General features: G+C 33.7%; 1 protein-coding gene across 2 annotated transcripts in view; it reads right to left on the bottom strand.

Annotated features, from left to right (window-relative positions):
* Positions 1-17,248, bottom strand: part of SCCRO (defective in cullin neddylation 1 domain containing SCCRO) — a 72,376-nt gene that overhangs the window by 15,150 nt on the left and 39,978 nt on the right. For both annotated transcript variants that reach the window (XM_085807437.1, XM_035365603.2), the window contains one exon: positions 167-335. In XM_085807437.1, coding sequence (XP_085663563.1) covers positions 167-335 — 169 coding nt within the window. The remainder of the gene's footprint in view (positions 1-166; positions 336-17,248) is intronic.

Raw genomic sequence — 17,248 nt, 5'->3', positions numbered from 1 at the left:
TATAAATAAATTACATTGTTTTACATTCAAACAAAAGCATTTTACACATATTTCACATACTATTGTTTTAAAATTCTTTCCAAGCAGTTGAGAATAAAATATTATGCAGAATCAACTATGTTTAAAATATATTTTCAGGTTAAAATAATGAGAAAAACTTCATTACCCTAATTCAGTCATTCCAGAAATAAACTCCTCTTTAGTAAACTCGCACTGTGTGGCTGCCTTAAATTTCCAGGCTGTAATTAAAACAAGTCTACTCTCAGGAGAAAGATTCAGGTCTTCAAGAAACCTCATTATACCTTCTGCTGTTATTTTATCCGCTTCATGAGGATCTTAAACAGAAATAAAAGTAAAAATGTGAGAACTTGTATTGTTTAAAACTTGTTCATATTTTTATTGACAAGCTAACACAAATACAAGTTCACAATAGAAATGCTCCTTACACTGGGGGAGGGGGATGCTGCAGATAAATTAAAATATGTAAACAATTGAGGCTATGTGTAAGCTAGTCTGTTCATATAAGATTAATGATGATGAATTTTCCTTTCTTAAGACACCTGCAACACCAGTCTTCAAGCCTACCAATACTGGTGCATTATCGGCACCAAGTGCTAAGCAATCATCCAGAAGAACTGCATTTTCTTTTAAAGGTTTAATTATTAGCTATGCTATATTAAAGCCTGTCAAATGTCCTTCTAAAGACTCTGGATTTAAAAAAAGAAACAACAATTGGATACAGTTTTGAATCGGTATTATTGCTTCCATCCGTAGAGAGGCAGAATGGAGCTGTTTTAATGCAATCGATAACTGAAGATTTATTTTTCAAATATATTTCTTTAACATGTACCTGTTTTGGTTCTTCCACTTGAGTATTTCTTAGCAATTTCACTATCGGGAAACATTTTTCTAAATAAAGCTGCAGCGTGATACGATGCATTCAGTGGCAGGTTTTGCTCTAGTAAAAAGGCAGAGAACAGACATTCTGCCTTAATAACTTTTTGGCCCTTTGTTTCCAAAGAAAATATTTCGGTTTTTTTTTTTTTTTTTTTCCAAAACAATTCATGTTGCCCTTGTGTTTTTGTGTGCGCACATGTTTGAGAACATCCGCCCTTCCACAATGCGAAATCGAAAAATCGCAACAACAGGTGGTAAACATTGTAAATTTATTACATTTCCTTGAGGAAATAATGGAAGAAAAGTCAACTGTGTAAGATTTTCGAAACGTACACGAGTATTTCACCTTTCTCACAGACTTAACAAAAGACGATAATTTCTAAAACTATTTCCCGAAAGCATGTGTACTCACACAACTCAGGACAAAATGAACGAAATAACTAAAGAATATCCAAATAACAGCTTGCTTTGTCCTCATTGGCTAATACATGCCAGATGACATGCAGTGGAGCTCTTTGCCCATTGGAGAACTGGAGAACGACATTTCTGGATATGTATATGCTCTCACTCAGAAAGCAGAAGTTATCTGATTCGCACGGTTTTGTTTTAGATATAATCTAGAGAAAATTCAATAGCTTTCAGATGTCCAAAATCACTTTTTTTCACGATTCATTGCTCGTCGAGGTCTGTGTTTTCAGGTTTTGACGGACAATGCCAAAACTTTCAAATGATCAGAACTTGAACTTAAAAACTTGTGGACTGTCATTAGTTATCCAACTGTAAAACACTGTTATGCCTTCCACAAAATCCCATGGTGCTACATAGCTGAGAAAGCTGCTTGGCGGGGTGGCTTCTATGAAAGATTAATCAAAACTGTAAAACTTGTTTTACGAAAAACTACTTTATCTCAAGATGAGTTAGAAACTCTAATTATTGAAATTGAAGGTGTGCTTAATTCTTGTCCTTATGTTTATTCTGAATTACAGGAACCTATGCCTCTAACTCCAGCTCAAGATTCTCATTTTTTCTGTAGGAGGTATAGATTTCAGTGGACCACTTTATACCAAAGACAGAGATGCGAAAAACTACATTGTGCTTACTTGTGGAGTAACGCGAGCTCTTCATTTAGAGTTTGTTGGCAGCATGACCACAGAAATATTTCTTCTTGCTTTTCGACGATTCATTGCTCGTCGAGGTCTGTGTTCTCAGGTTTTGACGGACAATGCCAAAACTTTCAAATGATCAGAACTTGAACTTAAAAACTTGTGGACTGTCATTAGTTATCCAACTGTAAAAGACTTTTATGCCTTCCACAAAATCCAATGGTGTTACATAGCTGAGAAAGCTGCTTGGCGGGGTGGCTTCTATGAAAGATTAATCAAAACTGTAAAACTTGTTTTACGAAAAACACTAAGAAAAACTACTTTATCTCAAGATGAGTTAGAAACTCTAATTATTGAAATTGAAGGTGTGCTTAATTCTTGTCCTTATGTTTATTCTGAATTACAGGAACCTATGCCTCTAACTTCAGCTCAAGATTCTCATCTTTTCTGTAGTAGGTATAGATTTCAGTGGACCACTTTATACCAAAGACAGAGATGCGAAAAACTACATCGTGCTTACTTGTGGAGTAACGCAAGCTCTTCATTTAGAGTTTGTTGGCAGCATGACCACAGAAATATTTCTTCTTGCTTTTCGACGATTCATTGCTCGTCGAGGTCTGTGTTCTCAGGTTTTGACGGACAATGCCAAAACTTTCAAATGATCATAAATGAACTTAAAAACTTGTGGACTGTCATTAGTTATCCAACTGTAAAAGACTTTTATGCCTTCCACAAAATCCAATGGTGTTACATAGCTGAGAAAGCTGCTTGGCGGGGTGGCTTCTATGAAAGATTAATCAAAACTGTAAAACTTGTTTTACGAAAAACACTAAGAAAAACTACTTTATCTCAAGATGAGTTAGAAACTAATTATTGAAATTGAAGGTGTGCTTAATTCTTGTCCTTATGTTTATTCTGAATTACAGGAACCTATGCCTCTAACTCCAGCTCATATGCTATTGGGGCACAAAGTAAATAGTTTGCCTCCTGCCAGGCTTCATTTTGACTGTAATTTAGTTAATAGGAAAATGCTAATTAAAAGATTTAATTATCGAGAAAGATTGGTAAGTTTGTTTTGGAATAAATGGAAAAATGAATACCTATTAATGCCGAGATCTGTTCATTGTGTTAAACCTTCAGGTAAAATTACTGAATTTAAAGTGAATGATATCGTATTAATTAATTCATGATGAAAATCTACCTAGACATTTTTAGAAATTAGGAAGAGTTGTAACAGTATTTCCTGGCAAAAATGGAAAAGTAAGGTCTTGTGAAATTATCAGTTATTAAAAGACCTGTGCAGCTTTTATATAATCTTGAAATAAATGAATGAATTTAATTGTTTATTAATCTGTATTATTGTTACAGGACTATTCCAGATATGTGATGAAAGTTTTAATGTATGTACAGGTATTGAGTTGACAGCTTATTATCTTTATTATAGTACTTTATTGCAGGTAACTTTGCAAATTGTTTAAAAATAAATTATTTGTTCATATAGTAAATAAATGTAGTTCTTTTAATAGGTGAATTGATTGAACTTTACATTGTAAGAGTTTCTTTTGTTAAATTTGTATTAATGTAAATGTTTGAATGAACCCCTAGTCATTCGGGGGGGGGGCAGTCTGTAGAAACTGTTAATTGCACCAGATGGCGCTGTGTGTACCTGAATTCTTTTGAGGACTTCAAAACTTTGATGACTGTGAGTTATGTAACAGGAAATTAATTTAAATGTAAATTGCGAAACAAGTTTATATGTGCTTCTTTATTGTAAATGTATTTATTATGTCATCAATAAAAACTGGACAAAATAACAAAAGGCGAGAATCCTTGCTGCGTCTGACAGGTAAGCGAAATTTCTTTATTATTTGATTTGAATATTTTAGTGAACGCGACAAAGGATGTATATGCGTATTTACACCAGGTACCCTGCCCCTAAGGATTATATTAAGAGACTGGTCTTCCAGGTTGGAGGTTGGGCATGAGGCTGACAACTTCACCGTGTAGAAAACTACATGTTAGGAAATCTCTACAAAACCAGTTTAAATCAAAAGACTTAAACAGTAATATACAACTATATTTGTAAACTGTTCTGTAATATACAATTGTATACAACTGTATTTTAGTTTTCAGATGAGGATAGATTAATGACATCTGAAGATTAAGAATCTTTGCAGCTGCAGGAAGAGAAAATGGAGTATGGAGAATAAGATACAATTTTGAACTGCAAAAATTTAGAGAACTAAATATAACAAAAATTACTAACGCCTCTGAACTAAGATGGCTAGGCCATACACAAATAAGAAGATGAAAACCCAGAGAAAAAAACCGACAGTCCAAAAGTCAGAGGGAAAGAGACTGAGAGAAAGACCATGAACAAGGCAGCTATACAATGTGGAAAAATGGTTAAAGAATGTTTATGTCAATAGGTGGAGGTTTGTGGCGTTGGATAGGTCAAGATGGCAGAAGCTGACTGAGACAGCCTTGGCCGAAAATCTGCTGTAGAGCATAAGAAGATAACGCTTTAAGTATAATAATTAAGATTTTAACTTTAGAAAATTTACTAGTATAAAATGTCTTGAAATATCATTTACACTTTCTGAATATTCATACAGCAGATGCTGTTTAATGTGACTGAGGTTAATGTTGTCAAATAGCCAAAAGCCCTGCTCATTTAAATATGAAAAGATGGAAAACACATTTATTATGATCAACAATTTGGTTAGTATGATCAAACTATTATAGAATATTTAAAAAAAAACTGAGGTCAGCAAATAAAGTTGAAACAGATCGTAAAAACTGCCAAGTGACAGAAAAATATTGCCAAATGAGCAATTAAATCATCAAACAGTTTAGTTTAGATTTTAATCAACCATTTAACCCTAAGATACCAAAGCCTTCACTCACCTGTTTGCTTAAAAATGATGGAACGCCTAAAATTCTATTCGAGATTCACAATTCCCCCCCCCCCATTCATTAATGAAAAATGAGGGTGTGAAGGTTTCAAATATTATTTTTAGTTTTTAATAAAGGAGCTACCATTAGCTCAAGTGTACACTAAGTCATCTTTAACTTAAAGATAAGGAACCAACAAAGAATCCTTTCACGACAAGACTGTCTACCATAAAGATAAGCTGATACAATAAATTTGGGAAAAATTGAACCTTGGTTATATTTGTACTTTAGGAAAAGGGGTAAACAGAGCATCTGATTTAGGCAATCTAGGAGGTTACTAGTAATGAGAGAGGTAAAACCAGGCCAAAAAAAGCAACCTTAGTTTGCCATAAACTTTGAATATCTTTAGTTTACGACAGTCTTTGATTTTTCAATTTTGAGGGCTCTGTATAAGAGGAGACTCAGCCCCTTCTTATACAGAAGCCTGATAAGAACTTTTTTTTAGATAGTTAATTTTTCCTCCCTCTTGAAAAGGAGAAAAATCCTGAAATCATTATGCCAAATTTAGATTGCTTAGTTGCCTAATTTTAAGTTTTACATTGTTATATTTCAATTAATTTTTTCATGATTACATGATAAGCTTCAAAAAGAAGGCATTGTGTGTGACCTGGGGGGAGATGGTACAATTGTTTTGATTTCAACAGGAAACAGTTCTATATGCTTTAACAATAATAGCAAAAATGCTTCTCTAAACAGTAATATTTTTCACATGATTTTCTGAGAAACAGAAAAACGTGAAGACAAACTTTTAAGCATGAAAAATGTAAAAGTAAGCCACTTTTTGTTTAGCAGCATAATAACATCTAACATGGAGATGAAGGCCAACATAAAAAGATTAAACTTGAGTGTTGAAATCAAATTCACTTTCTGTAATTATATAATATCAAAGCAAGGAATGAAGGTGAGGGATAGTTTCAAGAATATACTAAAAATCGAGTCATCAAACACATAATAGATGAAATAACTATAAATAACTTTTCTTGACATAAAAAATGGCATAGATATCAACACAACAAATCCCCCCCCCCCGAAAAAATACAGTGCACTCCAATAGTTAAGGAACAGCATGTTTTTCAAAGTTCACCATTACAAAATGTCAGTAATGTTTAAATTTACAGTTCATATGCATGACAGTATCAAATTTTAGGGAAATATATGCAAAAACAATAGCTGCCACTTTTATTTTATAGAAGACTCAGGTGTTAGAAATACGTGTTGGCAGACACCCATGTTAAAAACCACACCCTGTATTGAACACGTTCAAAAAAGGAATATCTTTTCTGTCCTAACATAGGAAAGTTCGTAGATAAGATAAAATCTTGTGCAAGTGCGATGATTGAGTCTTAGATACATCAGGCATTGAGCTAGTTCTCCTAAAGATGTCTGTGGTATAAGTGCAAAATAGCTACTGTTTTCCCTAACATGTAATAAGTCACATCTTGTGCTGCGTGCTAGTGTCACAACAGCGAGAGCTTGAATGAGTGGAAAGGCGTTGTCTCTGGAGATACTTGGATGCAGGGGAAGGAACTACTGGTTGTCTTGTCCAATGGTGAATTGCAAATCAGGCGTTGGTCGGGGGAAGGGGTTATAACAAAGTAACTTGTAGGACATACACTGCAATTATGAAGTAAGTCTATTTTGAGGTAAAAAGATCATGGATTGAAGTAATAGTTGGCCTAAACATCTATTGAATTAAATTTTAAAAAAAAAGTTGGAAAAGGTTACAAAATGACTGAGAAATGGTAGAACAAATTTTGGCTATACATGTTTGACAGACGTTGCCATCAGATGGCAACTCCATTGCAAAGCTGGTGATAGATTAGTTGCATTTTTCTATCATAGATGGCGACACATATGTTGTAATATAAAACTAAGACGGTAGTAATATCCAATAAAGAATTTTATTTTGCATAGATAAACTCAAGTTTCGGGCAATTAGGGGGTTGAGTAAAGTTTAACACCTCGAAACTTGTTTAAAGTATATGTAAGGTGTGGGGCGCATGCGAGTTTTTGTTCTAAAATGACACCTAGGTATTTAACTTGCTTGGCCCAGGGGATGTTGGTACCATACATTAAGGTGAAGTAAATCGCTTCTGATTTCTCCACATTTGTCTTGATTTTCCATTTTTAACATTCAGGCCTCTAGTGCATGGACATGTTCTTGTAATGTTTGTATATAACTGCAGCCATAGACGCGTTTTGGTGAAGGATTACAGTATCATCTGCATAAAGTGCTAGTGTAGTGAGGGGTTGTGTGGGATGTCGTTCGTATAAACTAAAAATAAGGTAGGCGAAAGTAAGCTCAACTGTGACAAGTACTTTTCGTGTAGTGTGAGTATTTCTATAACGAACAACAAAGTGTTTATTATAAAGATAGGAATTAATGAGGTTTATGATGTAATCTGGGAAACCTAATGTGATTAACTTGTATGTGAGATCCTGTAACCATACACAATCAAAAGCTTTCGATATATCGAGAAAGAGAGCTCTGGTGATGAGTTTTTTCTTAAATCCATCTGCAATTAGTTCTGTTACTCTGTACAACTCATGCGTGGCGGAATGCTTCCGTCGAAATTCGTATTATTCTTGAATTTTGATGTTGTTTTCCTGTAGAAAATCTTGAATTCTTTTCAGGATAACAGCTTCGGCGATCTTGCTTAATGTCGATAAGAGATATATTGGTTTGTAGGAAGTAGCGCGGGTTGGATCTTTACCCAGCTTCAAAATCGGGGCGATGATAGCTGTCTTTCAATTGGTCGAGAAGTGCTGGATTTTCATCATAATGTTTATTAGTTTGGTGAACTTGCAGAGCATCTTGGGTCCCATTTTTTTGATCATTTTGTTGCTTATTTTATCCAATCCTGGATTTTTTCAATTTCTTCTCTTCTAATTATGCCATCAGAAGTATAACTACTAACTTCTGATGGCATAATTAAGGGTGTGTTGTTTGCGTGTGTTCTTGATTGGAATTGTGTAATGAGGGAAAAACTAAGTGTTCTGTTTGTGGGTGAGAAATGTTGTGTGTGCGAAATTGAGAAGCATAGTTATCTGCTTTCTCAAAATCTGTGTAGGCCCACCAGCGGCCGAGCGGTAAAGTCGCTGAACACTGGTAGTTCGGTCCGAGGTTCGAATCCCGCGAACGGGCTGGCTGCATGGGCGTTTTCGTGGTTTTCCCCATGTGAAACGTGTATACGAGCCAGTTTCCCTTAGAAAGTCCTCCACGAAGGCATCCCTCCTCTTAGGCAGATAGCCCTAGTGTGCTTTGGCATAATTAAATACACCAAACACCAAAATCTGTGTAAGTGATCCCGTTGGGGGCCATTAATGAGTGGAATATTAGTGTTGCATCTCTTAAATTTAGAAAGCGCATTCCGGATCAAATTTTCATTTATTTTATAGAAATGAATACTTGCATGCTTGAAGAATACAAGTATTGATGAATGAATACTTGGAGAAAAAAATGCAAAAATTGTAATTTTTGTTCACAAGTGCTGATCTTCAGTTGTTATTACAGTTTTGTGGAAAACATCCACGAGAAGTCGTTTGGCCGATTCGTTGAGGCGGCGGTTGATCGGATGGATGGAAATGGAGATGTCACAAGCTGATGCTGCCAAATGTCTCAATGTCTCTAATAGTGTAGCCACTGACTATGGAATCAGTTTGAATCCGAGGATTCTGTGTCTAGAAGACATGTTCCAGACAGACCTAGAGTTACAACACTTGAGGAAGACCATTATTTAACTCTTTCGGCCCAAAAGAGGAGTAAAATTTCTGTGCCTCAGTTCATGGCAGATTATTTAGTGGCAACAAGAACACAGATCTCAGCTACTACAGTGCGCAAGCGCCTGCACAATACAGGTCTGTATGCAAAAGGACCAGTTGTTTGTGGCCTCTAAACTCGATGACACAGAAGTACCTGTTTATGTTGGGCAAGAGAACACATCCCCTGGACCAGTCAACAAGGGCCATCTGTTCGCTTCACAGAGAAGTCCAGGTTTACATTGGAGAGCGATTCAGGTCATCAGCTGATCTGGAGAGAACAATGCACCAGATACAACCAATCCCACATTGTGGAAAGACAGTTACAGAGGTAGCGGGATAATGGTTTGGGCTGGGATCTCTCTTGGTGGTCACACTGTCCTGCATGTGTTCCATGGAGGAACTTTGACCAGTGTCAGATATTGAGACGAGATCCTTGATCAATATGTCCACCCATACGCTGCTGCTATTGGCCCTAAATTTCTTCTGACGGATGACAATACGCGACCGCACTGAGCATGGGTTGCTGAAGAATATTTTGAGGGCCACGTTTTGATGCGGATGGAATGGCCAGCTCAATCCCCAGATCTGAAACTGATAGAGCATCTTTGAGAGTACCTACCTTGGGAGACAGGTTGATGTTTTAAGTCCTCCCCCAAGGTCATTAGATGAGCTTGAACAAGGATGTCTGGTTATTGCTTCTCATTTCACTGACTGACAACTTAATTGAAAGTATGGAAAATCACTACCGCCACTGTATTGCAGCTAGGGATGGACACATTCTTTATTAAAACCTATTTTTTTAATGTTACCACCCCATTTTTCCTCAAAAAACTGGGATATACTTTTTTCTGAGACTGGATTTCTCTGCCAAGAGTGCAATTTTTTGTTGTAATTCATGCTTGTGTTGAACTTTAGAAACATTCTATGTCATATTCATTAAAGAACTGTTTAATGAACATGTTCTGTTAATTTCATGTTTCTATGTTGCTTCATTCTCAAAGTAGATACAAAAAAGAAATGCTGTTCCTTAACCTATTTAAATAATTTAACCTCAAAATCAAAACATGCAAATAAACATTATTAAGTACTACATTGAGAAGGTTTCCAAAAGCTAATGCCTCGTTTTGGAAAAATGAAGTAAACCTAATTTAAGAAACTTCAACAAAGATTAATCCTTCAAATTCAGTATGAAAAAAATGAAATTTTCAAGTCTGATTGATTTCAAGGTATTTTAAAATTCCTTCAGTTTGAACATTAGCAAAAAATTTAAACAGCAAAAGTGAGTATACCTGATTTCTGATGAGATATATTAATTGAATATATAAAAGCTCACGAGGGATATCTGCCTAAGGGGTGGGATACCTTTGTGGAGCAGTTTCTAAGAGAAACTGGATCGTATTCATGCTAAATATGAGGCAAACCAACCATGCAGCCAGGCCTTTCATCACGGATCTAACTATTAAAATTCATCAGTCTTAATCACTAGGACCCTAGTCAGGTTAGTATAGTTAGCAATAAGGGAATTGGCGACATTCTGAAATTAGTTGGAAGAAAATGACTAAAAAAAAGTTTTAAATTTAAAAAGGTTTAAAATTACATGGCCTTTACGAAAAGAACAGTAACAGCTTTTACAGGCTTTGTACACATTTCTGCACATGAAAATTAAGGACTTTTAAGGATGATTAATGAAAAAAATTAAGGACCTATAAGCAAATGGGAACTGAATAAATTCAATTAAAAATATTAGCTATGCTGAAGTTCACTTTTGTAATACCATCCTAAAAATAAAATAGATCCATAAGTAGGATGCATTATTATTAAACATAATTATTAATAAGTTTGAAAATAAACTCAACTTTATGAAATTTATCAAGTAACATTAACTATTTTACACTCATAATAATTAGACATGAAACATTTGAAAGAAGTTAAGTGACATTTTATTTAGGTTTTACTAACAGTTAGCTTTATGTTGAATTTTTTAAAAAAGTCTCATTTTGTCACATACTTGGTCAGTCTACAGGTTTAGTAAACAGTAAGTAGATTTTATGTCAAGCGGCAAAGGTTAAAATGAGAAGTAAAATGACAAACAGCATGATTCAAAACAAAAGACTGGCTGTTGTTGCCACTCCTACTTCCCTAGAGAGATACCTGCTGATCGGAACAAACCTGAAAGGCCTCATATAAGCACAGTTCTCAAGTTTTGAAAGTTAACTGGGCTCTGTCTGATGCAGTTACTGTCATAGCTTCTTGTAGAGTTCCAGGGGTTGTAACTCAGTTAACATACTTTAAGGTCCTAATTATCTACTAAAGCACCAGAGGTGATAAGTTGTTTTGCATTATTTTAAGTCTTACTAGATGCGAAGAATAGGTTTTACATGAATTTTTACATTTTTGTGCTTTATTTTAGTGACCACGATAAGGGTTAATAAAAGTCAATAACTTGCTTTAAAATGCAGAGATAATTTTTAATGGCAACCAGTTAGTTATAAGCAATTAAATTAGATATTAGATAACTTAGTCATTATGAATTTACATGGGCACTATTAAATTTTATTTATTTTTTAGCAGCGGTAATGTGAAGTACAAATTATCAGAGCTGGCAGGAACTAATGCAGGGAGCAAGTGGAGGTTAGAAACACACTCTTGGTCTTACACTCCAAAAACCTTAGTTTAAAAATTGTCTAAGTGACTTGCATTCTGGTGAGAAAATAGCACTCGAAAATTATAGTAAAGGCTAAAATTGTAAACAACTGGGTAATTTACATAATATCTGTACATATCTTTGAAGAATAATTTCCTATTCTCTTAATGTATTCAGTTTCTTTCTTCCACGTTTCCTTTTCGTTTTAGAATTTTTGGATTTACTTAAAAATTTGAGTTATTCTAAAAACACTAAATGTATTTAGAATGTATAGAAAAAGCTGCTAATTTTATTTCTATAGTAATATGAACATTCAGAAGAAATATGAAATACATATGGTAAGGTCCAGTTACAGAGCTGGTGCAGCAGTATTTTTAGAATTTAGTGACACACCGAGAACAAAATCTAGAAATGTCAAAAACTTTTAGAATTTAGAACAGGCACTGGAAGCAGAATTTAGAAAGGCACCAGGCAGCAGAATTTAGGATCCACAGAGATTGCATCAGGTGGGAAAATGCCTAGCGCTATCCCTGTGTATTATGCTTTAAGACATATTAGATGAATTGTTTAAATTGTCAGTTTTCAATTTCTTTATTAATAAAAAAATTATTTTCTTTAATGCCTGTCCATATGATAAGATTAGAAGCATTTTTGATATTTTCCATCTTTGTATCTAGTGAAAAGTAGAGAAAATAAAGGGAAGATAAAAATGTTAAGAAAAAGATTCTAGTATCAGAAGTAAAACATTCAACTATTATGTTTTCATTGTTCTTCCAGACGTTCTCCAAAAAGTAAGAAATTATGTATTAATACCATGGAGACATTTTTCTGGAATCTTCTAGAATCGCGGGTCTATAAATCTTGCCTTCATATCTATCTTTCTTAGCTTTTGAATCAACACTGTCTAAAATCCTAAAAAAAAAATTACCCCTACCAACTCTGTCACAGCATAAAGCCAGACATATTTTGAAATAAAATCGGAGGAAAAAAGTGTAAAATTAATTTTACAGACAAAAACTGGGTAAAATTATATGTGCTGGAGCCCCGTGGAACACAGTCAGGAAAGAGGTGCAAATAAATAAATAAAAATTACTAATAAAATCACTAATAATTAAAAGATTAAATATTAATTACTAAAATAATTCAATAATTAATGCTTAACAATGTTCTAAAAAAACCGTCAAAAAATTTCTAGATCTCGGAATTAAAAATTTTGTATAGAAAAAGATCTTAAAATTGCCAAAATGTTGATAAGTTGCCAAATTTAGAATAGTTTAATTAAAGAATTCATATTCCAAAAAGCGAAAAGTTGTTCAAGAGCTCTTCATTAGAAAAAATGAAATAATTTCAAAATGCTTATGTTTATTGAATCATAAGCTCAGAAACTCCGAGTATCCCATCATTTATATTAGAAATAGGAACAAATTATAACCCATGAACCCATTCAAAAGATAACCATATTTGTCAGCAAATTGCCAAAAATATCCCTCCAAAATGTTAATTCACATTCAAAATGGCAGTCATAAAAACAGACAGAAATTTTAGATGATTAAAATTAAGGACCTTCTGCTGATTTTACCCAAAATTAAAGACTTTTAAGGTGCAAAAAACGATTCCAAAAAACTTAAGTACCGTACGAACCCTGTTTTAATTAATACGAGTAGTTTCACAACTCCCTCATATACTAAAGTTCTGCTCGTGTTAGGGAAATGGCCAAATTTTTCATTTTTGGATATTAAAATATTTGATAAATGTGTACTAATGGGGTGGCAATACTCTTAAATGAAAGGGTGATATTGAGATTTTTTTGCTTCCATCTCTCTAAAGCTAAAATTACCATTTCATCACATCGTATTCCCCAATACATTTAAAAATTCATTTTGTGTTGCTAGATTTTATACCTTTTCCAAAGTTCAGAAAAGTGGCATTCCATCTTGCTATATGGTTTCCAATTTAGAAACTGCTTTACATGTTTCACTCAAAAACCTTATTACCAGATTCTGTCGTGTATAATAATAATAATAAAATTAAAAAAAAAAAAAAACTGTTAGCCTGCGAGCAACTGTTAGCCTGGAAGACGGCGCAAGTCAGATAAAGGTTTAACTAAGCCTCTTTATTTAAACATAACTTAAAACATAAAGGCATGTTCTTATGCTGACAGAACCAACTACAAGTAAACAGGAACAATGAAATTCAAAGTAAAAATGTGGACTCGTGTTCAAAGATTACATAATTTAATTTCAATCTAAACTGGCTTAGTAATTCTATCGTTGCAACAAATTTAAATGTCAGCAGGGAAAACACAAAGACGAATAATTTCAAATTATCAGAACTAGCAGGAACTAATGCAGAGTGTAAACGAGGCCTAAAACACACCGTCTTACAATTCAGAAACCTAATTTTAAATACTGTCTAACTGGTTTGCATAGGAAACAGATACGAGAAATTATAGTAAAGGGTGGAATTAGAAACAGCTAGTTAATTTACATAACAAATGTACATATTGTTGAATAATTTCCTCCTGCTTATGTATTCAGCCTGTTTCTTCAATACTTTTCATGTTCATTTTAGACTCTTTGGATTTAATTAAAGATTTGTTATTCTAAAAAAACTACATGCTTTAGAATGTATATTAGAAGCTACTAATTTTATTTGTTTAGTAATGTGAGCACTGAAAATAATATGAAATTATATATGGTCAGGGTGGTTAAAGAGCTGATGTGGCAAAATTTGTAGAATTTAATGACGCACTGAGCATCAAAGCCTAAAACTGGCAAAACTTTAACGTGTATGACGCATTGAGACATGTAAGATGAATCTTTTAAATTGTCCATTCTCAATTTTTTTATTAATGGAAAAATTTCTTTCTATAGATGCTTGTGCATGTCATAAGATTAGAAGCACTATTGATAATTTCCATGCTTGTGTCTAGTGAAAAGGGGGGGAGAAAAAGGAAGGTAAATGTGTTAAGAAAAAGACTTCTAGTATCAGATGTAAAAGAAATATTTTGCTTTCATTATTCTTCCGAAAAGTTTCCAAAAAGTAAAAAATTCATATCTATTACATGTTAATGCCATGAAGGCATTTTTCATTTTGTCACACTTTTCTGAAATCTTCTAGGATCTTAGGTCTATAAATTTTACCTTCAAAACTTTACAAGTTGCAATGTCTAAACTCCAATGAAAGAAAAATTACCCCTACGAATTATGTAAAAACAAACAAACATTTTAGAAAAAATTAAATCCGGGAGGGTAGTGTAAAATTAATTTTAAAGAGAAAAACTGATGCATATTTTAAGACAATGACATGGGAAAAACCTCTTACTATGAAAAACCAAAAGACATTTTTAATTAATTACATAAATATTTTGATTTTGCTAAGAATTGCTTCATAAATTGTGCTTTTAGCATTTATTACATTGTTTACTATTTGGATTCAAATTATTGTATAATAAGTTGCCAAAATGGAAAGTAATGTCACTTTATAATATGACAGGGAAAAATAAAAATGTTTTATTTTAATGTTATTTCTTAAATATAATGTCAATATATTACCATTATTTTTATAAAATATATCAATGTTATAATGTTTAAAAAAATTGTCGAAAAATTCCCAGGTCTCCGAAGTAAAAATTTTCTATAGAAATTTATCTTAAAATTGTCAAATTTAAAACCGTTTAATAAAAGAATTCATATCCACCAAAGAGAAAAGTGTTTTTAGAGTTCTCCATTAGGAAAAATTAAATAATTTCAAAATTCTTACGTTTCACTTGTTTCTCAGAAACTCCAGTATCGTAAGGTTTATATTAGAAATAGGAAGAAATTTTAACCGATGAACCATTCAAAAGATAACCACATATCTGTCAGTGAATTGCCAAAAATATTCCTCCAGCATGCTAATTCACACGCCAAATGGCAGTAATAAAAACAGATAGAAATTTCAGATAATTAAAATTAAGGACTTTCTGTCAATTTGGGTCAAAATTAAGGACTTTTATAGACCAAAATTCGATTCCAATACACCTAAGGACTTTTAAGGATCATACAAACCCTGTGAACAAGATGGTGTATAAGAATGCTACAGTTTTTTAGAGACAAGGTTATTAGTATATCTCAGAGGTTTCCAACTTTTTTACCCTATGCATCCCTTTCACTGTTGCTAGAAGATCATTCCCCCTCCCTTTGAATACTCGATATATATATATATTTTTTCAATATGTTTTATAAATTAAACAGAAAGTGTAGAAAATGTTGATTAATACAACAATTTGAATAAAATCAAAGTTGAATAGTTTTTACGAATATGAATAGTTTATTTAACAAACATGAATTTTTTTTATATTCATGAACTACAATAAAGTACTTAACAGAGGAATAAAAAGCTAATCGCACTCCTCTTGAACCTATGAAATCAAATGCTATGCAGTACAAAGTCCGAGATCTGGATGTCCAGTATCCGGAATGATCTAAAATCCGGACCTCAAAGATACAAAGAGCTTCTTTTTTTTACGGGTTTTGAACTCTTTACTAAATAAAATACCTCGTTACTGAAGAAACAACATTTTAGGATAAATTTGTGTGATAAATAATTTGGCCTGCTTGGCATACATCTCAAAGTGAAACATTTTACGTAGAAATATCGTTGATTTTACACCTGCTAATATGTTATATCCCTGACGCCAAGCTGGCATATCATTATTTATTAGATTTTGCTTTCATCCCTGCATGTCTGTCAACACATAACAACTTGATTAATGACTCATGCAGCGATGCTTAAAAAAATTTTTTTATATTAGTCATTGAATAACAAAGTGCATTGTAACCTTTTATGTTGATGTTGCACTTGGCAGTGATTATAAATTTAAGTTAAATGCTCTAAGAAATGTTGACGACTAAAAATTTAACAAAATTTTCTTTCTATATGCTAAAAATAGATTTTGTTAATGATACTCATAGACCAGCATTACATTTAGTGCTACTTGAATTAAGAATAACTGATTTGTTCCTCACATAAACCCAGAACTGGCGGCAGAGTTCATATGGCCTCATCAGGCATCAGAATTTAGAGAAGCCAAAATTTTTGGAATTTAGAGAAGCACGGTACAACAAAATTAAGTCATGACAAAATTTCTAGGATTCAGAGAAAGCACAGGGACCAAAATTTAGAACTTAGGGAGGTGCTTGGTAACAGAATTTAGGACCTGGAGAGATTGCATCAGGTGATAAGATATCTAGTGCTGGTCCTCTATATGGTACAGTCGCATCCAGTTAATTGGACCAGCCGCTTTTTCGGACCAAATCCTATGTACATAAGCCTAATATCATTCGCTTATTTGGACCGAAATTCCTTTTAATCGGATTAAAAAACGTGAGAGCGAATAAAAAATAGAAGCCAAAAGTCGACTGCCCACACTGGATGTATGGGTGGTCTGCGACATATGCGAGAATCTGTCGTCGTGGCTCGCCAGGAAAATGCTTTATCAAATCAGGAATTCTTTAAAGTGCACGACAAAAGCAAAACTGGTGAGAGGTGAACACATGCACCATTTTCTTTGACCTTTCTTTGACTTGTGCCTACGAGTTTCAAGGAAATGAACAATACAGTGTCCAGCTCCACCTGAAAGGAATTCCTGCCTGTCAATCGTGATTAAAGGTTACATCAGAAAGCTACCATTACATCAACTTTTTGGGATGATTTTAGTGCCAAAGCTTTGAATGGTGCGCATTTTATCTCCTTCTTGACCTCAACATACTGAACCTGAAACACCAAGGTTTCTTCAGACCACTTTAGTCAGTGAACTGTGTGCATGCCTTATCTCTGTTGCCGAAATGCCACGACGGGACTTGACGTTAGCTGAAAAAAATTGGTTTCCTGGATACGATCAAGC

The sequence above is a fragment of the Stegodyphus dumicola genome, chromosome X1, assembly GCF_044657685.1.
Source record: "Stegodyphus dumicola isolate Sdum_Otavi_A_Nest chromosome X1, ASM4465768v1".
Classification (NCBI taxonomy): Eukaryota; Metazoa; Arthropoda; class Arachnida; order Araneae; family Eresidae; genus Stegodyphus; species Stegodyphus dumicola.
Note: the sequence above shows the minus strand (reverse complement) of the source record. Positions and strands in the feature narration are given on the sequence as shown.